Below are 26,234 nucleotides of genomic sequence, written 5' to 3'. Positions count from 1 at the left end.
TTCAATGAGGAGTGTTGAAGAGCACGCCAGGAGCAGCACCAGGCGCACCTCAAAATGAGGTGCCAACCTGATGAAGCTACAACTCAGGTCTACATGCATGCTAAACAGCAGAAGCAACATGCTATAGACAGAGCTAAGTGATTCCACAACCAACGGATCAGATCAAAGCTCTGCAGTCCTGCCACATCCAGTCGTGAATGGTGGTGGACAATTAAACAACTAACGGGAGGAGGAGGATCTATAAACATCCCCATCCTCAATGATGGCGGAGGCCAGCACGAGTGCAAAAGACAAGGCTGAAACGTTTGTAACCATCTTCAGCCAGAAGTGCCGAGTGGATGATCCATCTCGGCCTCCTCCCGATATCCCCACCATCACAGAAGCCAGTCTTCAGCCAATTCGATTCACTCCACGTGATATCAAGAAATGGCTGAGTGCACTGGATACAGCAAAGGCTATGGGCCCCGACAACATCCCAGCTGTAGTGCTGAAGACTTGTGCTCCAGAACTAGCCGCGCGCGCCTCTAGCCAAACTGTTCCAGTACAGCTACAACACTGGCATCTACCCGACAATGTGGAAAATTGCCCAGGTATGTCCTGTCCGCAAAAAACAGGACAAATCCAATCCGGCCAATTACCGTCCCATCAGTCAATCATCAGCAAAATGATGGAAGGTGTCGTCGACAGCGCTATCAAGCGGCACTTACCAATAACCTGCTCACCGATGCTCAGTTTGTGTTCCGCCAGGACCACTCGGCTCCAGATCTCATTATAGCCTTGGTCCAAACATGGACAAAAGAGCTGAATTCCAGAGGTGAGGTGAGAGTGACTGCCCTTGACATCAAGGCAGCATTTGACCGAGTGTGGCACCAAGGAGCCCTAGTAAAATTGAAGTCAATGGGAATCGGGGATACCTCTCCAGTGGCTGGAGTCATACCTAGCACAAAGGAAGATGGTAGTGGTTGTTGGAGGCCAATCATCTCAGCCCCAGGACATTGCTGCAGGAGTTCCTCAGGGCAGTGTCCTAAGCCCAACCATCTTCAGCTGCTTCGTCAATGACTTTCCCTCCATCATAAGGTCAGAAATGGGGATGTTCGCTGATGATTTCAATGTTCAGTTCCATTCGCAACCCCTCAGATAATGAAGCAGTCCGTGCCCGCATGCAGCAAGACCTGGACAACATCCAGGCTTGGGCTCATAAGTGGCAAGTAACATTTGTGCCAGAACAAGTGCCAGGCAATGATCATCTCCAACAAGAGAGAGTCTAACCACCTCCCCTTGACATTCAACGGTATTATCATCGCCGAATTCCCCACCATCAACATCCTGGGGGTCACCATTGACCAGAAACCTAACTGGACCAGCCGTATAAATACTGTGGCTACAAGAGCAGGTCAGAGGCTGGGTATTCTGTCACCAGTAACCCACCTCCTGACTCCCCAAAGCCTTTCCACCATCTACAAGGCACAAGTCAGGAGTGTGATGGAATACTCTCCAGTTGCCTGGATGAGTGCAGCTCCAACACTCAAGAAGCTTAACAAAGCAGCCCACTTGATTGGCACCCCATCCACCACATTCACTCCCTTCACCACCGGCGCACTGTGGCTGCAGTGTGTACCGTCCACAGGATGCACTGCAGTAACTCATCAAGGCTTCTTCGACAGCATCTCCCAAACTCGCGCCCTCTACCACCTAGAAGGACAAGGGCAGCAGGCACATGGGAACAACAACACCTACACGTTTCCCTCCATTCACACACCATCCCAACTTGGAAATATATCGCCGTTCCTTCATCATCGCTGGGTCAAAATCCTGGAACTCCCTTCCTAACAGCACTGTGGGAGAACCTTCACCACACGGACTGCAGCGGTTCAAGAAGACGGCTCACCACCACCTTCTCAAGGGCAATTAGGGATGGGCAATAAATGCTGGCCTTGCCAGCGACGCCCACATCCCATGAACGAATAAAAAAAAGACAGTACCAAAACTAATACCCTATAATCTACCCATCCTCAAATATCTATCCAATTCTTCCTTAAATTTTCCACACTTCTTCTATCTTCTCTCTCTCTCGCACACACACGTCTCTCTCTCTCTCAGAATTTCTTTTTGTGTCTTGACCTATTTGCCTATCCAAAGTCTTTTGCTGGACCTTTTCTGAATGGGTGACATCTGATCAACACTCTACTAAAATAAGCAGCTCCTGCAAAGATCACAGTTAAAGCCAGCTTTGCTTTTGAGACATTAAAGGGCCACTGTCCACATGAACAGATGCTCGGCCAATCTACCTTTATTTTATTTCAAAACTTACGATGTGATGACATAAAACAAATCATTCCAAATTTCATCAGCTTGATGTTGTGAGTGATTCCCCTTCTAGTGAAAATGAGACTCTTTCTCTTCTAAATCTCCTCCCTGACCAAATAAGCAAATAAATTGGCAGACTTCTTTTCATGGAGACCCCACTGCTAAAAAAAACCTACAGTTTGCTGAACTTAGTTCCAAACAATCAATTATTTCTGTGTCACTTGAATAACAGTCTGTCAGTAATATTGAAATGCATGTTAGGAAATATGTAATGGGTATATTTTAAATGGGTGCTGTTCTGGAAGACACTGTGGTAAGGAAAGGGTTGATCCTAATATAGTAGTAATATTAACTTTTAGTTTTTGCCTGTTAAGTGAGTTTCTGTTGGAAGAATGAAAGTGTAATCATAAGACAGGCTTGCCTTATTTTATTAATGTAGATGCGATTTTCATCCCTCCACCATTGGCGAACGTGCCTTCAGCTGCCTAAACCCTAAACTCTGGAATTCTCTCCCTGAACCTCTCCGCCTCTCTCTCCTTTAACATGCTCCTTAAAACCTACCTCCACCTGTCTTAATATCATCTTACATGGCTCGGTGTCAAATTTTGTTTGATAACCCTCCTTTGAAGCACCTTGGGATGTTTTACTACATTAAAGGCGCTATATAAATGCAACTTGTTGTGAAAAGCAATGGTCAGTTTCAACAATAAAACCTAATTAAAAGCAGAGACAGTCAGAGAGAGCTTTAGCTGATAAATTCTGCAGTGGACAGATAAGCTTTCTTTGTTCACTCCGGCCTTGAAAGACAAAGGGCATTCCTGAGAAAGACCATAGATCTGGAAAGTTAGGGAGTGTGAATCAAGTAAAAGGGTGTTAGCGCAGGTCTATGGCTGCAAGGATAAGCAAATCGGTGTTGAATGATAACCATGTATTGAGTAATGCTATGGAACATGCCAATTGACACGTACGAGTAGTGAAAAAGGGTAGAAACAGTGGGTGTTGGGACAAATATTTTGGGAATTCGAAGGTCTGACCAACCAAGTACACTGAGCTCGGAATTGTAACATGTTTTGAAACTCCCGCGAAAAGGTTTTGTCGTAAGCGTTGCTGATAAGCGTATATTTAATTATTGTCAATAACTGTTATTACTGTATGCTTACTAAATCTGTGAACGTCTACATTCAATGCTATGAATCCAATTATTTTGAGGAGTAACATAAGTTAAGCACATCCCCCCTCTAACATAGGAGGTTTGGGCATGGGGGAGGGGGCATACAAGGAAGTGATTGACTTGGTGATGGCATCACATTGGCAATGGCGTGTGCTGCTACACGCTTTAAATCTAAGGTTTAAAAGCCTGCAGTTGATGTTGGCCTTGGGACATTTTCAGAACTGAGAAGGACCTACTTTGAGCTCCTTTTGACGAAAGGTCATTGACTCAAAACGTTAACTCTGTTTCTTTCTCCGCAGATGCTACCTCACTTGCTGAGTGTCTCCAGCATTTTCTGTTTTTATTTGAGCTCCTTTTATGTTGGTTACAGGTCATTGGGGCCATTCAACCGGTGCTGGTCGTTGACGAGGGGAAGAGCGGAATCTATGTGTGCCGAGTGCATGATCAGCAGCACCAATGTGTATTCAGCAGCTGGGCGAAGGTCAAAGTTCATTTTATCAAATCTGGTAATGGCTCCTTCACTTGTAATTGTTTATCACATTTTAATGTCTGTTTATTATAAACAGTGAGATAATATTTGCTGCTTCCCCTTCTCATAACTCAAATCTTTCAGCCTCTTTTGATTTGCTTTGCTTCTTATATTTTGGGGGGGGAAAAACTATTTTCGCCCCCTACCTTTAAGGCAATTTTCTTCATTCTCCAGTTCAAAGAATCCAGGTAAATCTTTGCCAAGGCTGCTCTTGGACTATCTGCTCAGAGGTATCTGTGGCTTCAGAGTAACTCCCTTCGAATTTGCCTCGCCTTCTTCGATTCTTCAACCTCTCCAGCCATGCCACAGAATCATCTTCTCTGTCCTGCTACATCTTGATGTTTTCTTGTCTATCCTTCCTTTCTTTCTGTTGTTCCTTTCTTTCTGTCCTCCAAGCTGGTTAGTTCTTTCCTTGGTATCTCATTCTCCATTCTGACATCTTTACAGTCCCTTCCTTTATCTCCAGTGTGTCCTGTTTGTCGGGCATCTGGAACCACATTAAGGTTCAGTTCTATAAGTGTAAGTTTTGCCACTATCTCTAGTTGTGTTATTGTTTCTTTGTCATCTGATTTGATATAACCACCATGTATATTTGTGTATGCTTGTTATATATAACACTGTGCTACCAGGATATAATACACCTGTAATAATAACAGAAAATGCTGAAAATATAATTCCATCAGTATTTGGAAGCAAAAAGATAGGTGGACTTTTCAGATGGAGACTCCATATACTGTATGTTTATACATTAATATACTTGGTTTTAAAAGTTTAAAGTCTGTGTACAGAGAATTACATAGAATTTACGGCACAGAAAAAGGCCATTCGGCCCAACTGGTCCATGCCGGCGCTTATGCTCCACACGAGCCTCCTCTCACCCCTCTTCAACTAACCCTATCAGCGTACCCTTTTGTTCCTTTTTCACTCATGTTCTTATCTAGCTTCCCCTAAAATATATCTATGCTATTTGCCTCAACTACTCCTTGTGGTAGTGAGTAACACATTCTAACCACTCTTTGGGTAAACAAATTTCTCCTGAATTCCCAATTGGATTTATTAGTATCTTATATTTATGGCCCCTAGTTTTGGTCTCCCTCACAAGTGGAAACATCTTCTCATGTCTACCCTATCAAACCCTTTCATAATTTTAGTTTAGATATCAGGTCATCCCTCAGTCTTTTTTCTAGAGAAAAGAGCCTCAGCCTGTTCAGCCTTTCCTGATGATTATAACTTCTCCATTCTGGTATCATCTTTGTAAATCTTTTTTGCCCCTTCTCCAGTGTGTCTATATCATTTATAATAAGTGCTGTATTGTACCTTGACAGCAGGGTTGCCCCACAGATGGCAAGGAGAGCCGGTGATTGGGCTACAGCCTGAACCCCTGAGGGTAAAAGTTGGCCAGAGAGCATCCTTGAGGTGTGTTGCATTCGGAATTCCTGCTCCAAAATACCAGTGGTACAAAAATGGCATACAGTTACCTCACGAAAACAAGGACGAGTTAGCAGTAAGTCGACTTGGAACGGTCTTTTAATAACTGTCAATGGATGTGAGAGTAATTGTTTGATTTGAATGCTCCAATGCTGAGGAGTCTGAGTATGGTTTGCCGCATGTTACATACTGAAGGGTGTGAGATCATTTGAATGGTCTAGAACTGCAGTGTTGAAGGGTGTGAGAGTATTTGATTGGCCCACTAGTGCAATGCTGATGGGTGTACAACATTTGAATGGCCCACTATTGTAGTTTTGTTTGGAGTGAAAGTGGATCATTTGAACTTTTGGCGATAGTGTAAAACGCGCAATATCGAATGGGGAGAGATGTATAAAGGGTGGCCAATCCAATAGCACCCGTTTTACACTATTGCTAAAAGTTCAAATTATCGCCAAAGTATTAGATTGGCCTAGTACTGAAATACCGTTTGGAGTGGAAGTATATGATTGGCCCAAAGCTGCAGTGCTGAAAGATGACAAATGATTTGATTCTTGGTTTGAACTTGTAGTTGATTGGGCCTCATGTCGTGGGTAATATTAAAAAAAACAAGACTGTAATACACTCTAGGATGTTGAAGGACATAAAGAAGAACAGGGTACGGTGTGATCTACAGCCAGATGCCTGAAAAAGATGATTTAATAAAAAGCAAACTTAATATACGCAAGTTGCTCAGAAGACAAAGGGTAGTGGAAATCTGGAACTCTCTCCCTCAATTGAGACTGGGGGGTCAGTTGAAAATTTCAAAACTGAGATTGATAGATTTTTGGCAGGAAAGGGTATTAAGGTATATGGATCCGAGGCGGATAGATGAAATTAAGATACAGATCAGCCATGATCTAATTGAATGGTGGAATAGGCTTGAAGGGCAGAATGGCTTACTTCTATTCCTATGTTCCTATAAGCTTGTTCTAGGCCTTTCATCCACTACCATTACCAGTTGCCCCTTTTACGGTTGCCTTCTGGTTATTGAAGAAAGAAAGATTTGCATTTATATAGCGCCTTTCACAATCTCAGGACGTCCCAAATTGATTTGCAGCCAATGAGGAACTGTAGTCAATGTTGTAATGTAGGAAACGCGGCAGCCAATTTGCACACAGCAAGCTCCCACAAACAACAATGAGATAACGACCAGATAATCTGTTTTAGTGATGTTGGTTGAGGGATAATTATTAGAAGTACATAGAAGTTACAACACAGTAACAGGCCATTCGGCCCAACCAGTCCATGCAGGTCTTTACCCTCCGTGGGATCATAAACTAATTCCCTGACCGGGAAATGAACCCAGGCGGTCGGTGGCAGTGAGATCACTGAATCCCAACCGCTAGACCACCAGAGACCAGTTAGACGCTGTGCTGCATAGGCTGTATTGATGAATGTACATGTTTTTCCTCTGTGCCTAGATAGCCACAGCTGAGATGAGACACCATGGGACGTACTTGTGTGCAGTCACCAATGACCGGGGACAGGAGTGCTGGAGTTCCGCTGCTGATGTGAGCGTAGGTAAATACTGGCACTGTTGCTAACGTGTCACAGAATTACATAGAGTTACATAGAATGTACAGCAGAGAAATAGTCCTTTCGGCCCAACCAGTCCATGCCGGTGTTTAAGCTCTACACGAGCCTCCTCCCACTTTATTTACTTCCTCTCACCCCATCAGCATATCTTTCTATTCCTTTCTCCCTCATGTACCTATCTAACTTCCCCTTAAATGCATCAAATTTTCTGGAACTCATCATATTCAGATGTATAAATACAAGATCTGGGATACCTCTGCACCGTGATAATGGTTGTAAATACCAACAATCGAAGATCGTGCGTTCTGGAATTCACAGTCACGGAGCATTTTCCTGGTAACGCTCTGCCGAGCTTAGATAACTTTATCCATTAACTGGCCACCAGCATGTGCTAAAAACATCTCATAGTGACTCACCTTCTGAGTTATTTTTCTCCATCCTTGTAATATTGTTTGGAACAAGAAAAATGTTGTGGTGATGTTAAATTAATAACCATGGATATTAGGATGGTGCTAATTGGTATTCTGCTTTATTTTTATATCTCATCCCTATTTATATAATTGAATCATTTTTAGATAATAGATAGTAAGAGAATTGCGCCATAAACAGATCTACTTTAACATCTATAAATTTTAATTTTTTTTGGTGGGGGAGATTGCTTTGCTCATGTGGGTGAAGGGAGAATATTTTGTACTGTGGACTTGTGCCCAGAAACTGAGTTGAGACTAGTTACAACCAGAAGAAGAGGCTTCATGTCACCAGTCCAGGTTGAATTCCACCCAGGTCTGAAGGGGTACAGCACAAATTAACCATATGTTGGTACTTACACTGTGCCACATTAGCACACAAACACTTTACACGTTCATATCAAATATAAATGTGTACCAAAAAATAGGCTGACACTCCCAGTCTGACACTCCCAGTACAGTACTGAGGGAATGCTATACTGTCGGCGGTGCCATCTTTTGGATGAGACGTTAAATCGAGGCCTCATCTGCCCTCTTAGGAGGACGTGAAAGGTCCCATGGCACTATTTCGAAGAAGAGCAGGGATGTTCTCACCGGTGTCCTGGCCAATATTTATCCCTCAACCAACATCACCAAAAAACAGATGATCTGCTCATTATCACATTGCAGATTGTGGGAGCTTGCTGTGCGCAAATTGGCTGCCACGTTTCCTACATTAGATCAGTGACTACACGTCAAAAATTATCTAATTGGCTGTAAAGCACTTTAGGACATCCTGAGGTCGTGAAAGCCGCTATAAATTAATATAGCAGAAATGTATTTTGATATGAAAGTGTTCAGCTTGCTCACACTAGTATTACACAGCATATATTCCTAATTGCCACCAAGTTACCAGTGGCATTGAGAGGGCCCAAGGATGGCTGATGTGGGGTCATGAAAAGGTCACACAGGTTTCCTTCCATTGTTAGGACCAAGGCGTGGTGTAAGATGCTTTACTTGTTATCCAAGCTGTCTCATGACTGACTTGAACGTGCTGGTCTGAGAAGCATACATTGGACTTTAACCTGCAGCTAACCTGTACCTGACCCAGAGATTAATTAATGCTGACACAAAAGTGTAAGAAGTGTTACATTTGAAAGGAATTGATTGAGTAGATAGAGAGAAACATTTTCTGCTGGTGGGGGAGTCTAGGACAAGGGGGCATAACCTTAAAATCAGTGCCAGGTCATTCAGGAGAGAAGTTTCTTCACGCAAAGGGTGGTAGAAGTGTGGAACTCGTCCCACAAAAAGCGGTAGATGCTAGCTCGATTAATAATTTTAAATCAGAGATCAATAGATTTTTGCTAGCCAAGGGTATTTAGGGGCGTGGAGCCAAGGTGTGTGGATGGAGTTAGGTTACAAATCAGCCATGATTTCATTGAATGGCGGAACAGGCTCGAGGGGCTGAACATCCTCCTCCTTTTCCTAAGTTCCTCTTCATGATTATAAAATTCACAAAGAAATCAAAGCAAAAATGTTATCTGTATGGTAACTCTCTGATTCCCACTTTGACTATAGGGTATATGCATTTGTACTAAACATATGTCTGCTCCTTTTTAACACAGGGCTTAACCATTGTATATTTAAAAAATTCATTTTCTGAATGCGGCAGTCACTAGCACCAGCATTTATTGCCCGTCCCTAGTTGAGCTTGAGAAGGTGGTGGTGGGCCGCCTTCTTGAACCGCTACAGTCCATGTGGTGAAGGTTCTCCCACAGGGAGTTCCCGGATTTTGACCCAGTGACGATGAAGGAACGGCGACATATGTCAAAGTCAGGATGGTTTGTGACTTGGAGGGGAACTTGGAGGTGACGGTGTCCTCGTGAACCTGCTGCCTTTGTCCCTCTAGGTGGTGGAGGTCACGGGTTTGGGAGGGGCTGCCGTTGAAGCCTTGGCAAATTGCTGCAGCGCATCCTGTAGATAGTACACACTGCAGCCACGATGCGTTGGTGGTGGATGTTTTGAGGTGGTGGATGGGCTGCTGATCAAGCAGACTGCTTTGTCTTGGGTGTGTATGTCTCGATATAAAACATAAACCTGTGTTCTTCCAGCCTGAGTGGTTGTCCTTTGACTGATGTGAGTAGATGTTCATGTGTTTGCTAATGGCTGTTCTGGTGCCTTTGTTCTAGCCATGTTTGAGAGCCATTTACAATGTTTTAATTAAATCTCCTGTCATTCTCCCTTGCAGTTGAAAACATCCCGATAGCAGTATCATTACCTTCCCTCAGAGTGACGGGTAAGATCTAGTTTTTCTTTGAGCATTTCCAATAAACATTGATGAGTCAAAGTGTTAAAGATCCAATTCTAAAATGGGAAAGTCCTGTGTGGCAGTTTCACCTCCCAAACTGGGGTGTGACTCCAGCCCAGTCTGTCGGGTGTGACGCCAGCCCAGTCTGTCGGTTGTGACTCCAGCCCAGTCTGTCGGGCATGACTCCAGCCCAGTCTGTTGGGTGTGAATCATCCCTTAATCTTCTATACTCGAGGGAGCATACTGGTTCACTGTGTACTCTTCAGTGATGTTTGTTTAAAGGTTCAGGCCAGCTTTGGCAATTTAGTAATGTGCTGTGATTCATTTCCAGACTCCCGGGAAAGGAAAGTAGTAGGAAAAGCTCCAACGGTCTGCCTGAAGCCAGGTAGGACTGAGAGTTGCATGTGGATGTGAAGCAAAAAAGGAAATGTCATTTCTTCGGTAAACCAGTCTCAGCTAAAACTTGCGATGGCCACAAGGAAAATGCCCAAACCTGTAACCATTCCATAGCTGCAAACCACAGCCTCCGTGGACAAAATCCCCTGCTATTGCCCTATTCACTAGTTCATCCGTTAAGAGAATGAAATCTGATTTGTTTTGTGTTAGATGTTGACCTACTTGTTACTTAAAAAGGATATGCTCTTATCTGAATCACCACGCTCTCAAAGCTTAGCGAGAGAGACATCTGTACATGTCCCTGCATTTTACATATTAAAGCTGTGTGGGTCAGATACAGCCAGGGAGCCCTAACCACCAACCCCCATTTATAGCAGTCTCACAAACCTGCTCAGTTCTGTTGTGAGGCTCGTGTATTGGCTCTGTCTTTCATGTTACTCACAATTCTGTTACTTTCTGAAAGTCTCGCTATTCTGAAACCTCGCATGGTATGCTGACTCTGAGCATTGCTGCCGCCCACCCGTTCTCGCTGGCGGGAGGCCCCAGCCATTTACAGGCCCCAGCATTTACAGGCCCAGGCCTCATTTACCTTCCAGCTCTGGGTGCCAGATTGCATCTCTCCGGTTCTGGGAGGGTGGGAAATTGTCCTTCTCCTGCCCTGAGCTGGCCAACAGTCGGAGCCTAGGGGAGGTGGGGGCGGTTGGGAGAGAGAGGTGATCTTGAGTTGGGGGAGCCTCAGACAAGCCAGCAGCAGCCTGGAATCATAATTTTTTGAGGCCAGAAGGAGCACTCCTGCTGCCATTGGCCCCACCAAAAAAAAAATTAAGACGTTTCCTGGGCCGTTTTGTGACCGGCCTCCAACGCCCCCTTTAAGGACCGCCGATTAGGCCGTTCACTGCATGGTGAAAATGGGCGGAGTGTGCACGGTGCAAGCTCCATCCATTTGTAACTCGAATTGGGGTCCAATGTGCGTAACAGGAGCCCAATTTACATATTTTAACGAGGCTCCCGCCTGCTTCAGGCAAACATCCGGGCCGCCCTCGTGAAGATCCCGGGCAAAATGGTGGCGGGGTGATCGGAGCGGGAACTGGGCACTAAGTGCAGCGCTCTAATTTTAGGGTCGCCACTGCCCCGATCGGGTCGGACTGAGTTACCCTCGGGGTGTGTCATTTCGTTACTGACCACCCCCCCCCACCCCCCATCGACATCGTAGGTTTGGGACCCATTAAGTAAGGAGGATTGCCTCATGATCTGTGTACTGGGAAGGTCGGCAGTGTTGCCACGGTAACCTCACGAATGTGGATCGTTCTGCTCACAGTCTTATCAGGGCGCCAGCTCTGTTAATTGAAGCCGAGATTTATTGCCAATTGTTTGACTTATGGATATAAACGGCCTGGGTTAATCTGCCCACAATGTTCCTTCTGTCTCATTAACGATAAAGGGCATGATCTTTTCTTTGCACTTATGTGTTCTTTCTCCTTCCTTTTCAGATGCGCCTCAAGAACTCAGACTGTGTGGTATGTCATGATTATCTTTATTTATTTGCAGTTGGCCTTTGGGTTTTGCGACGCAGCCACTCAAATCCACATAAAAACATCGTCACAACCTCTTCAGGAAGTGACATTTACCATCAGCAAGAGTCATAAATCAGAAGCAAAAAATTATGTCACAACAGTTCTAAGAGTTCTAATTTTTTTTTACAAACTACCTACAGTTACCCGTTATATAGTAGTATTTACAGCACAGAAACAGGCCATTCAGCCCAACTGGTCTATGCAGGTGTTAATGCTCCACACAAGCCTCCTTCTGTCTTAATTCATCTCACCCTATCGACATATTTTGCCCATTAACAGGGAAAGCCATTTGTTCGATTTAAGGCTTCACGAGCTATACAGAATTAAAAGAAAAAGGCAAGAAAAGAGCATTCACCAAATCCCTCCCCTGTTGTGGTACATGAAGGATGTTGTACTCTGATCAACTGATAACGGGTTTGACCTAGAATGCTTTGTATTGAGGACAGGACTGTACATTAGTCACAGGGTGCTTCACATGAAAGGGTCATCAATGTTGAAATTGTGGCTCTGTTCGACCACGGTGGGTTTCTGTAGTTGTCCAGCCTGCTTACGTGTCATCAAAATGTCAAATTTTCTGACATCGAAAGGTATATCTTGTTCCCTGCGTAAAAACTTAAAAGATGAGGGCCCATGAATTTCCACCGTATTTCTCTTGATCTTCTACTGTAACTTTGGCTGGAAATTGGCAGAATCCCTAAAGAAACAGCATGAACGGCTAAAAACGGCCCATTTACATTTTCTCTGGGGAGATTCTACTGATCTCCCGCAAGACAACCTCTGTGGAAATTCCGTTACAAAACTGAGGACGTTCATACTACCAGCTCTTTAGCTTTAAGTAGAACAAGGTATACTCCCAGGTACATGATTCACAATAATGGCCTCAAACGGTCAGCAGAACCAGAACTGTTTTATTACCTGATTCTCATGCCCCGTTGTACCATTACATCATGAGCAGTATTAGAGTTTGGGTTAGGGCACATGCTGGGACCTTCCCCCAATACTCATACTCCTTGGTTTCTTTTCAGTTTCAGTTTCAGAAGTCACTGGAAGGTGAGGGCTAGGTGTCAGCCGTGGCTTAGTGAGTAGCACTCTCGCCTCTGAGTCAGAAGGTTGTGGGTTCGACCCCCACTCCAAAGCACAAAATCTAGGCTGATACTCCACTGCAGTACTGAGGGAGTGCTGCACTGTCGGCAATGCCATCCTTTGGATGAGATGTTAAACCGTGGCCCTGTCTGCCCTCTCAGGTGAACATAAAAGATCCAACGGCAATATTCAAAGAAGAGCAGGGGAGTTCTCCTGGAGTCCTGGCCAATATTCATCCCTCAACCAATGTCACTAAAGCAGATTATCTGGTCATTTATCACATTGCTGTTTGTGGGAGCTTGCTGTGCGCACATTGGCTGCCATGTTTCTTACGTTACAACAGTGACTACACTTCAAAAGTACTTTATTGGCTGTAAAGCGCTTTGGGACGTCCTGAGGTCGTGAAATGCGCTGTATAAATGCAAGTCTTTCTTTTAAGAGGATGTAAATGGCCTATTCCTTCATCGCTATCATTGACTGGAATGTTTCTGCTCCCCACTGCATCCACCAATTTAAAAGGGTGGAGCTGGAAGTAAGTTTTCTTTTCATTTTGTTGAAAAAACAAGATAAAAGTAATCAATTACCATCAAAAGAGAATCAAGACCTGGAGACACAGGCACTGGGAATAGCACTTTAACAGAGGGTGCAGGAGTGGTGAGATTAAAGGAAAACCTGTAATGTGCACATGTCTGATGGAAAGAAAGAATCTGCATTTATGTCGTGCTTTCTCACACCCTTAGGATCTCCCAAAATGCTTCACGACTAATGATTTTTGGGATAATCATTGCAGTAAGTAGTCACCCCACAGGCGGAGGGGGTCAGAAGGAGAGGGTTGGATTGTACAGAAGAGAGGAGGTGTTTGTGAGAGCAGAGGGAGTGAAGGCAATGGGGGTCACCATTGCAAGATGCCCCGCGAAGCCTAGACTTGTCCAAATAGGTCTAGCGTCCTCAATACCTATCATATGGTGAAGGCCATACCACAGGGAAGGATATGCAGGAGCAACCCCTTGGCACTGTGGAACAATGGGGGTGTCTGGGCAGATGGTCTGTTTTGCAGCCGCGGCTCAGGGTCCTGAATGGTATCTTGCCTTACCGATGTCTGGATAAGCGATATAATGGAGTGAATGGCAAAACTCCTGCAGCAGGCAGGCGAGCAGCCCAATGTTCCACTTCCCAAAGGAACCACGTTATAGAGCACCAGTTATCAAACTGGGGTCCCTGGACCCCAGGGAGGTCCGAGATAGGATCCCAAAGGATCCTCAAGGTCTTCAGATGTCAGAGATCAGTCCGCCTGCCATCAGAGATCAGTCCGCCTGCCATCAGAGATCAGTCCGCCTGCCATCAGATATCAGACCGTCTGCCACCAGAGATCAATCCACCTGATATCAGGTTTCTCAATTTTTTGTACTGCCTTACTAGTGCGTTATTTCTGTTACCGTTAGTGGTATTACTACAGAAAGATTTTTTTATTACTGTTTAGCTTTGGGTAACTGATGCTGTCTTTTGAAAGTTAAGACAGGATGTCCCCAGCAGTTTGACAATACTTACAGGGGGTCCATGGGAGTGTGTTAATATTATCAGGGGATTTCCCGGTATTTACAGGTGTTATCCAGGACTCTGTCAGTATTTACAGGAGGTCCCGGTAAATGTGTCAGTATTTGCAGGGGCTCCCCAGGAGTGTGTAAATATTTTCACGGGGTCCCTGGGAGTGTGTCAGTATTTACAGGGGATTTCCTGAGAATGTGTCAGTATTTACGGGGATTTCCTGGGAGTGTGTCAGTATTTCCAGGGGATTTCCAGGGGAATTCCTGGGAGTACGTCATATTTCCAAGGGATTTCCAGGGATTGTCTCGGTATTTGCAGGGGCTCTGCGGGAATGTGTCAATACATACAGGGGGTCCTGGGAGTGTTTCAGTATTTACTTGCATTGCCTTTCACGGCCTCAGGACGTCCCAAAGCACTTCATAGCCAATGAAGTACTTTTGAAGTGTAGTCACTGTTATAATGTAGGTGTTACATTTTAAGGCTTTATAGATTCATAGTACGATACAGCACAGAAGGAGGCCGTTTGGCCCATCATGCCTGTGCTGGCTCTTTGAAAGAGCGATCCAGTTAGTCCCACTCCCCTGCTCTTTCCCTATAGCCCTGTATATTTTTTCTCTTCAAGTATTTATCCAATTCCCTTTTGAAAGTTATTATTAAATCTGCTTCTACCACCCTTTCAGGCAGTGCATTCCAGATCACTACAACTCGCTCTGTAAAAAAAAATGTTTCCTTGTGTCGCCTCTGGCTCTTTTGCCAATCATCTTAAATCTGTGTCCTTTGGTTACCGACCCTTTATGCCACTGAAACAGTTTCTCCTTCTTTACTCTGTCAAAACTGTTTATGATTTTGATCACGTCTCTATCAAATCTCCCCTTAATCTTCTCTGTTCTAAGGAAACATTTCTCTCACACTCAAGACCAAACATTCTCATTAGCAAGCTCTTGCTGCCTACAAATCAGGGTGTAACTTTGCATACACAATATCTGGTAATGTAGTATTGGCCTGGATCTTGTTACCCTGATTAGGTCACTGCATTGACGCAAGCTCTCTCGTGTTCCTCTAGTTGTTGGATAGCGGAGCAATGAATGCTCTGTCAGACCGTGTGACTTAGGCTATAAACTATAAATCAGGTATGTTAAAAGTAAAGGTCAGAGAACATCAATCAGAAAGCCACCCTGCCCAAACCTCAACCTGCTGCTAAAGGAGTATGGCACGTACCTTTTAGTCTTCCTGCCTGGCCCCCTAAGACCTCTAATCTGAGGGGATCCCAGGCCCAAGGCTTACCACTAACTTTTTAGAATGGTTTCTGGGTGCCCAACTAGCCAAAATGAGGCAGAAAGGAGCACCCCCTCACTTATTTAAGTGAGTATGTTGGGCCTGCAAAGAAAGACTTGCATTCATACAGTGCCTTTTACCTTGGGACATCCCAAAGCAGTTTGTAGTCAATGAAGTACTTTTCAAGTGCAGTCGCTGTTGTGATGTAGGAAACGCTTCGGCCAATTTGTGCACAGCAAGCTCCCACAAACAGCAATGTGATAATGACCAGCTAATCTGTTTTTAGTGATGTTGGTTGAGGGATAAATGTTGGCCAGGACATCGGGGAGAACTCCTCTGCTCTTCTTCGAATAGTGGCCAGGGGATTTTTTACATTCATCCGAGGGGGCAGATGGGGTCTCGGTTAATCCGAAAGACGGCACCTCCGACAAAACAGCACTCCCTCAGGAATGTCAGTCTGGATTTTGTGCTCAAGTATCTGGTGTGGAACTTGAATTCACAACCTTCTGACTCAGAGGCGAGGTGGAGGTCTTGCTCCACCCCTTGACCCCGTTCTGGATAGTGCCCTCCTGCAGCACCGATGCACCAATAACATTGCGCTCCTTGTATTTCAGCAACTGACAAAGTGGCTCTGCTGATCGGGAACATGAACTACGTGAATCACCCCAAGCTGGTAGCCACCATGATGGATGTTTTTGAACTGTCGAATCTGCTGCAGCAACTGGATTTCCGGGTGGTTTCCTTGATGGACCTGACTAAAGAGGAGATGCAAAGTGCGGTCAAACAGTTCCTCCAACTCCTGGACAGTGGCGTCTATGGTGAGTGGGCATGAGGGAACCATGCGTTCAATTGGATTCCCATTTAATTCTGAACACGAAGAGGGGATCTCCATGTCAGTAAGGGAAAATTGTTTTAAAAGTTACTCACCCTCTAGTGAGAAGGACTTGTTTTTAATTTGCCAGAATTACTTCGATGAGTGTGTGGCCCAGTTCTGTGCACTTGCGTCTCTTGATCCTCCGTTTTTCCCATGCTTTATAGTTCGGTACTCCTAGCCAGATATGGCCTGGTACAGCTGTTTTCCTGGATGTACACTGATGGGAGTACGCCAAGAATAGTTTCAGAAACAAGTTGGTTCATATATACATCGGTTTGCCTTTCCTGTATACTCACCTTCATACAAAGAACCAACCAGAAAATACAGACTACGGTGTGAAAGAAATGTCTGTTAGAAATCTTGTGCTTGGCCAAGGTAAACTCGCCCTACTGTTCATTTGCTTTGAGATTTATATTTACTTTTACTGATATGAAAAGGAAGACCAAATAGTGAAGAGAAAGTCACCAGTAATAGAGCAGTAGAGATCAGCAGTTGTACAAAACCTTCCCAACTTGATAACCTTCAGCCTATGAACATTTCTCAATTGCACCTTCTAAGGAAAAGTGGATAAACGTTTGAAGCAGAGGGACAGTGGGATTAGTTTTGCATAGCTGTTGCAAGGAGTGGGCACTCACATGATGGGACGAATGGCCTCCTTCTGTGCTGTAAACCTCTATGGTTCTATGTTGAAATCAATAAGCGACATATATTGGCATATGTTGCTACTAGGCATTGACTGAGACTACATATTCATATCCATGCATAGAATTCCAACATCAAACAACCCAGTCCCTTCCCATGCTCTCTCCCAGTTACGGAATTCCTGATCTGTATGTAACAATTTATAGAATCAAACTGCACCATCGGAGTGGGCAGCCCACACATATACGGGCACATCAGAGGCACTCGGCTGTACCAATAGGACCCCAGGAATGGGAAGGGCTGAAGAAATCATTTTTTATTTCTTCTGCTCCTAAGGAAGCAAAACGGTATGTTTCCAATGGTAATCCATCACCTCTGGGATGCTTTGTTAAGGATTGTCGAATCTTGTATTTATATCCAGACTGATGATGGCAATTGACATTGAAGACAAGTACTTCAAATCTCCATTAGTTGGGAGTGGGTAGATCTCCATACCCTGCAAATTACTGTTTGCGATAACAGAAGCGAACACATATTTAGATGATATTCTTCTATTTTACCAGAGGCATCGACCTTCTTAAAATAAATGACCTGGCGTACACATGAAAATAGCAACACAGGAATGCCATCTGAACGCTTTAACTGTCCGTATAATAATACCGCAAATCGATTTTTCTAGCAAGCCGAAACGCCGGGGATTGGGGAGGGCACAGAGTGAACAGATTGGCCACAAGGGGACCGGAGTTTGGGACGGAACCCGGATCTGCCAGGTTTTAACTACATGTAGGATCCAGCCCGGATTCCAGTGGGCGGAGGGGGAGGGTGGGGCAGGTAGAAGACTCACCAACCCTCCCTCTCTATATGTTTTGATGTTTTATTTGGTGGATGTTCCCGGGCTAACCCAGGAACGCCGACCATCATGCTCTCCCTACGCCCAATGGCACTGATGCCCGCTGAGAATTCTTAAAGGCCCCAGGACTGCACGAGGTATGTTTCCAAAGATAATCCATCCCAGAGGTGATGGATTACCTTCGGAAACGTACCATTTTGCTTCCTTAGGAGCAGACGGAAAAAAAAATGATTTCTTCGGCCCTTCCCATTCCTGGGGTCCTATTGGTACAGCCGAGCGCTTCTGATGTGCCCGGACATCTGTGAGTAACCATAGTCACAGCTTCGAGCCTTGTCTCTCTCAATACTTATCGGTCAGGCCTTCTCACACATGTGTCTGCCCTGGACACAGGAGGAGAAATAGCAAAATCTGCCAAGTCAACTAGGTTTTGAACAGTTTTTTTTTATCTCTGATTCCAAAATGCTTCATATTTCCAGAATGTAAAGCAGCAATAACAACAACTTGCATTTATATGTCACAAGGCGCTTCACAAGAGCATCATCAAACAAAAATTGACAGGTTACAAGTGTCATTCCAATTACATTGTGAGGCAATTTTAATATAATTATTTTGTTTTGGTGGATCTTTTTGTGCTTTTTAATGTACAGGGCAGATATTACATAGATACAGTGATCCCATGGCACCTTTCAATGAGAAGGGGAGTTCTTCCCAAGATTCTGGCCAATATTTATCCCTCAACCAACAGCACTGAAACAGATTATCTGATCATTGTTTCATTGCTGTTTGTGGGATCTTGCTGTGCGCAAATTGGCTGCAGCCTTTCCTACATTACAACAGTGACGACACTTCAAAAGTACCTCATTGGCTGTAAAGCACTTTGGGACATCCTGAGGTTGTGAAAGGCGCTATATAAATACAAGTTTTTCTTTCTATTACCCCTTATGTTAAGAAACAGCCATCAAATTCTCGAGTCAGCTTCATAGCCGCTGCTCCAACAGAAGCTTGAAGACAAACTCCGGAAGGTTAATTCTGCGAGGCTTTGATGCCGGCTAGCGCCAAGTGAGGATCAAAGCATCGGGACTATAGTTTTGTGGCTCTTTCTCCGATCCATGCTCGTGCCTAGTGAGGCTCTGCCCTGGCTGCATTGTGCCAGCTTTGAGCTATGCTCTGCCTGTCGCCAGGGCGCACACTGCTGGTTTAAAGGGTTGAAGATGAGCAGCCCAATAATGTCACTTCCAGGAGCTGAACACATACCTCACTATGTATAGACATGAACCCAACAGAAAACGAGAGAAACAGATGGAGGGACTTCGACACAGGCCTTGAGGTGACTTTCCGAGACCTCGTTGATTGTGTCATAGTTTATAATTACAGTAGTGATGTATTGATATTGATCTATAGATTAGAAGTGGAGGCATGGCATTGCACAAGGGGAAAGGAGATAATGTATAGTCTTCAGGTGGAAGGGGGTTAGAAAGCAGGGGAAAATTGGATCAGAGTGTGCAGATATCATTCTATCTCCCTTTTAAAGTCATACATTCTGTCCTAATTCAGTTTTATATAAAAAGAAAGGATTTGCATTTATATCGTGCTTTTCATGACCTCAGGACATCCCAAAGTGCTCTACAGCCAATGATGTACTTTTTGAAGTGCAGTCACTGTTATAATGTAGGAAACGCAGCAGCCAATTTGCGCAAAGCAAGCTCCCACAAATGTCAATGTGATAATGACCTGATAATCTGTAACGGTCCTGTAGTTTCATATTTGCCTCCCATAGCCACTAGCAACTGAGTTCCTTGGTTGTTGTCCTGCTGATAACACTCCTGTGAAGTGCCTTGGGATGTTTCACTACATTAAAGGCGCTATATAAGTGCAATTTGTTGTTGTTGTTTCCAATTTTTGCCAAATATTACTAAAGTCTACATAGTCACATTTCTGATGTTGCTACACATTGTGACAAGAGGAATTCTCACCCTGTGATGAGCATGTCCTCGACCTTCATGTCCTCTAGTCTTATAAGCTGCTGACACTGAGCCCTAGGTTTTTGGCTCCTTCCAGAGAGTTTGCCGCCAGATCTGGAGCAGATGAGGCCATATGCTCGGGAATGTGCTTAACAGCATCGCCACCCTCGCCTTTCCGGGGAGAGGACCTGGCAGCCTAAAGTTCCCCCACCCATAGATGAGAAGTCCCATGCAATTGAAATGAAAATCAAGGAAACATAGCCTCTACTCTTCTTCCCACCATTCGCACTGATTTCAGCCCAGGAAGGAGGGGCAACAGCAGCACAAAAAAATTCTGTAGAAAAGAAAATTCCAGTTCCTTCAGGCAGCTCACTGGCTGCCTTCTTCCTCGTGCTGCAACAGGCCCCTGAGGTCTATTGGAGCAAGTCTCTGCCCCATAGTGATTATGTCCTCAGACAGCTTCCTATAGAAGCGCGTGTGCAGGTTATTTGATGTGGATCTGTTGAAATGTATGGAATGATGAAATACACAGAGCAGTGATAATTATTGCGCTGTGTCCATTTCATGTAAACTTGGCAAAACCGTCCAGGGGTCAGCGAATGTTGGGAAGCAGACTTATTTCAAAAGGGCTTCGTTTTCTGAATCGTAAAGTGACAGTGTGGGGCTCACCGTGTGATGAAAGCAGCGTATATCCATTGGCACCACTTGCTGTCAGTGTTGGCAGCAGTTGAATGACAGATAGGAGGAGTGCAGCAGGAGCCAGCACACAGCCTGCTTCGAGGCAGTGTGGTATGTGCTATTTCTGGCTTGCCACTGTTTCACCTCCGTGTTTGGTAATGGGGAGAGAGAGAAAGAGACACAGAGAGAGAAAGGGTGCACCTCTCGCATTCTGGTTGCTGCCTTGCATTATTTCTACAGACATCACCGGGAGATGCAGAGGTCCCGCTCCCAGAGGAGGCAGACAAGAGGTGCTGACAGGAAACAGACTGCAATGCGCCACAGAGGGCTGCCCTGCTCACGAGTCTCCTCCCACCCTACTTCATCTCACCCTATCAGTATATCCTTCTATTCCTTTCTCCCTCATGTGTTAATCTAGCTTCCCCATAGCATCTATGCTATTCGTCTCAACTACTCTTGTTGGTAGCAAGTTCCACTTTCTGGGTAAAGAAGTTTCTTCTGAATTCCCTATTGGATTTATTAGTGACTATCTTATATTTATGGCCCCTAGTTTTGGTCTCCCCACAAATGGAAACATCTTCTCTATGTCTAATACCAGCTCAAATACCTGCGTCGTGTAATCTGAATAAATTATATCCCCAATGCAGTAGAGGAACTGGCTAAGCATTTTGGGAAATAGCTGTCATCTTACCCACAATTCGCTGTCTAATGGATGGAAAATTGTGAGCAGCGCACTTGTGACTTCCCACAATGCACAGCAGCAGGCAAGGCTCCAACCACAGCATAAACTAGGAGAAATGGACCTCTCAGGTCACAGGGGAAAAATTACAACAAATAATCTCCACATTCTGCTGTAAGAGAAATATTCTATTGTTTTTATTTACAGTGATCCATGTGTGACACGCTGCAGACATTTTGGGCGTTTATGAAAAAATAAATACTGTATTCTAATAACTGACACCTGTGAGACAGAGAGGGAAAGGCACGCACACGCACACACATATAGAGGCGCAGAGAAGACACAAAGACCCAGAGATAGAGGCAGACAGGGAGAGACAGAAGCAGAGAAACACTTCCAGACACCATTCACAACACACCAAATTTAACTTAGAAAGTTACAAACCATTACTGCCAGACACTGTGATTACCCCTCCCTGCAGTGTGTCAGGCCCATGCCCTCCCCCTCCCCCTCACTTCACTGCTGCCTTGGGTTGCCAACCCTCCTGGATTGACCGTGAGTCTCCCGGAATCGACCATTGATCTCCCGGGCGCTGCTGCTGGCTCCCCCGGGAGAAAGTGCGGAAGTAGAGTTCACGGTTTACGTGCGCGGGACTTCTTGTATGCCAGCTGCAAGTTCTCCTTTGAGGGCTGGGCCTGGCGCAATATCTGGCGGCCCGAGGCGGATTGAGTTTAGGGCCCAGACAGCTGAAGGCACTGCCGCCACTGGTGGAGCGATGAAGATCGGGGAGGCACAAGAGGCCATAATTGGAGGAGCGCAGAGATCTCGGAGGGTTGTAGGGCTGGAAGAGGTTAAGCAGATTGGGGGAGGCGAGGCCATGGAGGGATTTGAAAACAAGGAAGAGAATTTTAAAATCAAGGCATTGCCAGACGAGGAGCCAATGTAGGTCAGCGAGCACAGGGGTGATGGATGAATGGGACTTGGTGCGGGTTAGGATACAGGCAGCAGAGTTTACGGAGGGTAGAAGATGGGAGGCCGGCCAGGAAAGCATTGTAATAGTCGAGTCTAGAGGTAACAAAGGTATGGATGAGAGTTTCAGCAGCTGATAAGCTGAGGCAGGGGCGGAGATGGGTGATGTTACGGAGGTGGAAGTAGGCTGTCTGGGTGATAGAGAGGAATTGGGATCGGAAACTTAGCTCAGGGTCAAATAGAACGCGAAGGTTGCGAATTGGTTTGGTTCAGCCTCAGACAGTGGCCAGGGAGAGCGATGGCATCGGTGGCTAGGGAATGGAACTTGTGACACATTTAATTGTAATGTTTGTTTTCTTTGACTTTTTTATTTTACCCAGTCCTCACTACTTTTTTTGTGTTTTGAGTGCCATACATAGCTGAATAAGGGACTCAAAACAAAAAAGTAATATACATATGTATGGTATTTTAATTCCTTCAAGTGAGAGCTGGACCAGTGTCTGGCTAGGGCGGAAATCACCATGTACAAAAGGTAGGTGCTGTATAACATCCATCAGGGCCAGAGTGAACTCCTGAAAGTTTTTTTTTTGTGTGGGACAAGCTCAATGGAACATTGTGTCTTTTCCTATGAGAAACATAAGAATAGGAGCAGGAGTAGGCCACAAGGCCCCTCGAGCCTGCTCCATCATTCAATAAGATCATGGCTGATCTTCGACCTCAACTCCACTTTCCCACCCCATCCCCATATCCCTTGATTCCCTTAGAGTCCAAAATTCTATCGATCTCAGTCTTGAATATACTCAATGACTGAGCATCCACAGCTCTCTGGGTAGAGAATTCCAAAGATTCACAACCCACTGAGTGAAGAAATTTCTCCTCATCTGAGTCCTAAATGGCCATCCCTTTATCCTGAGAGTATGCCTCCTAGTTCTAGCCTCTCCAGCCAGGAGAAACAGCCTCACAGCATCTACCCTGTCAAGCCCTCTCAGAATCTTATGTGTTTCAATGAGATCACCTCTCATTCTTCTAAACTCCAGATAGTATAGGCTCATTCTACTCAACCTCTCCTTGTAGGACAACCCTCTCATCCCAGGAATCAATCTAGTGAACCTTCGCACGCGTATCCTTCCTTAGGTAAGGAGACCAAAACTGTACACAATACTCCAGGTGTGGGCTCACCAAAGCCCTGTACAATTGCAATAAGACTTCCTTACTCTTGCAATCCAACCCCCTTGCAATAAAGGCCAATATACTTGCTTGCTGTACCTGCATGTTAACTTTCTGTGCTTCGTGTACCAGGACACCCAAAATCCCTCTGAACACCATCATTTAATAGTTTCTCAACATTTAAAAAATATTCTGTTTTTCTATTCTTCCTACCAAAGTGAATAACTTCACATTTCCCCACATTATATTTCATCTGCTACCTTCTTGTCCACTCACTTAACCTGTCCATAGCCTATTGTAGACTATTTGTGTCCTCTTTATAGCTTACTTTCCCACTTAGCTTTGTATCGTCAGCAAACTTGGATACATCACACTCGGTCCCTTCATCTAAGTCATTAATATAGATTGTAAATAGCTGAGGCCCAAACACTGATCCTTGTGGCACCCCACTAGTTACAACCTGCCAAACTGAAAATGACCCGTTTATCCCTACTCTCTGTTTTCTGTCCGTTAACCCATCCTCTATCCATGCTAGTACATTACCCCCAACCCCATGAGCCCTTATCTTGTGTAACAACCTTTTGTGTGGCACCTTATCAAATGCCTTTTTAAAATCCAAATATACTACATCCACTGGTTCCCCAGCTGGTTACATCCTCAAAAAAAACTGTAATAGATTTGTCAAACACAATTTCCCTTTCATAAAACCATATTGACTCTGCCCAATCATATTATGATTTTCTAAGTGCCCCGTTACCACATCCTTAATAATGGATTCCAGCATTTTCCTGACTACTGAAGTCAGTCTAACTGGCCTGTAGTTCCCTGTTTTCTCTCTCTCTCCTTTCTTGAATAGCAGCGTTACATTTGCTACCTTCTAAACCACTGGGACCGTTCTAGAATCTAGGGAATTTTGGAAGATCACAACCAATGCAACCACTGTCTCTGCAGCCACCTCCTTTAGAACCCTAGGATGCAGGCCATCAGGTCCAGGGGATTTGTCGGCTTCTAGTCCCATTAATTTCTCCAGTACTTTTTCTTTACTAATCTTAATTACTTTAAGTTCCTCACTTTCATTAGACCCTTGGTTCCCCACTATTTCTGGTATGTTTTTTGTGTCTTCTACTGTGAAGACAGATACAAAATATTTGTTTAACATCTCTGCCATTTCCTTATTCCTCATTATAATTTCTGCTGTCTCAGCCTCTAAGGGACCCACGTTTCCTTTCGTTACTCTCTTCCCTTTTATATACTTGTAGAAGCTCTTACAATCTGTTTTTATATTTCTTACCAGTTTACTCACATATTCTGTTTTCTTAGCAACATTATAAGCCTCTTCTTTTAATCTAATACTATACTTAACTTCTTTAGTTAACCACGAATGGATCATTTTTCCCCTGGAGTTTTTATTCCTCAATGGAATGTATATTCGTTAGGAATTATAAAATATTTCTTTAAATATTCGTCATTGCTTATCTATCATCATATCTTTTAATCTAATTTCCCAATCAACCATAGCCAACTCGCCCCTCATACCTCTATAATTGGCTTTGTTTAAGTTTAGACTCTAGTTTCTGACTTAAGTACGTCACTCTCGAACTCAATGTGAAATTCTATCAAATTATGATCACTCGTCCCCAGAGGATCCCTTGCTATGAGATTACTAATTGACCCTGTCTCATTATACAATACAAGATCTAAAATAGCCTGTTCCCTGGTTGGTTCCATGACGTATTAGTCTAGGAAACTGTCCCGAATGCATTCCATGAACTTGTCCTCTAAACTCCTTTTGCCAATTTGATTTACCCAGTCTATATGAAGATTAAAGTCCCCCATGATTATTGCATTATCTTTGTTACAAGCTCCTCTTATTTCTTAATTAATAATCTGTCCAATGGTATTGCTACTATTAGGGGGCCTATAAACTACTTCCACCAATGTTTTCTGCCCCTTGTTATTTCTTATCGCCACCCACACTGATTCTACTTCCTGATCTTCTGAGCCAAGATCCTTTCTCACTACTGTCCTTATCTCATTCTTTATTATCAGGGCTACCCATCCTCCTTTTCCATTTTGCCTGTCTTTTCGGAAAGTCAAGTACCCTGGAATATTTAGTTCCCAACCTTGGTCACCTTGCCACCAATTCTCAGTAATGGCTACTAGATCAAACCCATTTATCTCTATTTGTGCCATTAATTCATCTATCTTGTTATGAATGCTTTGAGCATTCAGATAAAGCGCCTTTAATTTTAACTTTTTACCATTTTTCTCTGATTTGACCTTATTCACTGGTGCACTATTACCGTTAAACTCTCTGTCCCTTCCTGACACACTCTGCTCATCTTTACCCAAATTGCTACACTGCTCTATGGCCTTTACTTTTCTCTTTAGATTTATAAATTTACCCTTACCTGAACCCCCCTCCCCAACTTTTAAGTTTAAAGCCTTATCTACCATCCTAGTTATTCAATTCGCTAGGACACTGGTCCCAGCCCAGTTTAAGTGGAGCCCATCCCAACAGAACAGCTCCCTCTTTTCCCAGCACTGGTGCCAGTGTCCCATGAACTGAAACCCCTGTCTCCCACACCACTCTTTGAGCCACGCATTTAACTCCCTGATCTGTTTGACCTTATGCCAATTTGCGTGTGGCTCAGATAGTAATCCAGAGATTATTACCTTTGAGGTACTGCTTATTAATTTGGACCCTAGCTCCTCAAAATACCTCAGCAGAACCTCATTCCCAGTTCTACCTATGTTGTTGGTTCCTATGTGGACCA

At 44.4% G+C, this 26,234-nt stretch overlaps 2 protein-coding genes across 13 annotated transcripts in view; one reads left to right on the top strand and one right to left on the bottom strand.

The window, feature by feature from the left end:
- The window catches only part of LOC137304714 (uncharacterized), a 217,036-nt gene that overhangs the window by 53,819 nt on the left and 136,983 nt on the right, over window positions 1–26,234 (bottom strand). For 2 of the 10 annotated variants that reach the window (XR_010958619.1, XR_010958621.1), the window contains one exon: window positions 4,074–4,494. The exons of the other annotated variants lie outside the window; for them this stretch is intronic. The gene's annotated coding sequence lies outside the window, so the exon portion shown is untranslated. Of the gene's footprint in view, window positions 1–4,073; window positions 4,495–26,234 lie in introns of those variants that run through there. 10 annotated transcript variants of the gene reach the window in all.
- Window positions 1–26,234, top strand: part of malt3 (MALT paracaspase 3) — a 105,919-nt gene that overhangs the window by 41,553 nt on the left and 38,132 nt on the right. For 2 of the 3 annotated variants that reach the window (XM_067973393.1, XM_067973391.1), the window contains 7 exons: window positions 3,849–3,984; window positions 5,333–5,511; window positions 6,896–6,995; window positions 9,705–9,752; window positions 10,096–10,149; window positions 11,651–11,677; window positions 16,252–16,455. In XM_067973393.1, the coding sequence (XP_067829494.1) occupies window positions 3,849–3,984; window positions 5,333–5,511; window positions 6,896–6,995; window positions 9,705–9,752; window positions 10,096–10,149; window positions 11,651–11,677; window positions 16,252–16,455 (748 nt within the window). The remainder of the gene's footprint in view (window positions 1–3,848; window positions 3,985–5,332; window positions 5,512–6,895; window positions 6,996–9,704; window positions 9,753–10,095; window positions 10,150–11,650; window positions 11,678–16,251; window positions 16,456–26,234) is intronic. The other variant, XM_067973392.1, reaches the window with a different exon arrangement.

The sequence above is a fragment of the Heptranchias perlo genome, chromosome 38 (genome assembly GCF_035084215.1).
Source record: "Heptranchias perlo isolate sHepPer1 chromosome 38, sHepPer1.hap1, whole genome shotgun sequence".
Taxonomy (NCBI): domain Eukaryota; kingdom Metazoa; phylum Chordata; class Chondrichthyes; order Hexanchiformes; family Hexanchidae; genus Heptranchias; species Heptranchias perlo.
The sequence above is the reverse complement of the archived record's forward strand: the minus strand, read 5'-3'. Positions and strand labels throughout refer to the sequence as shown.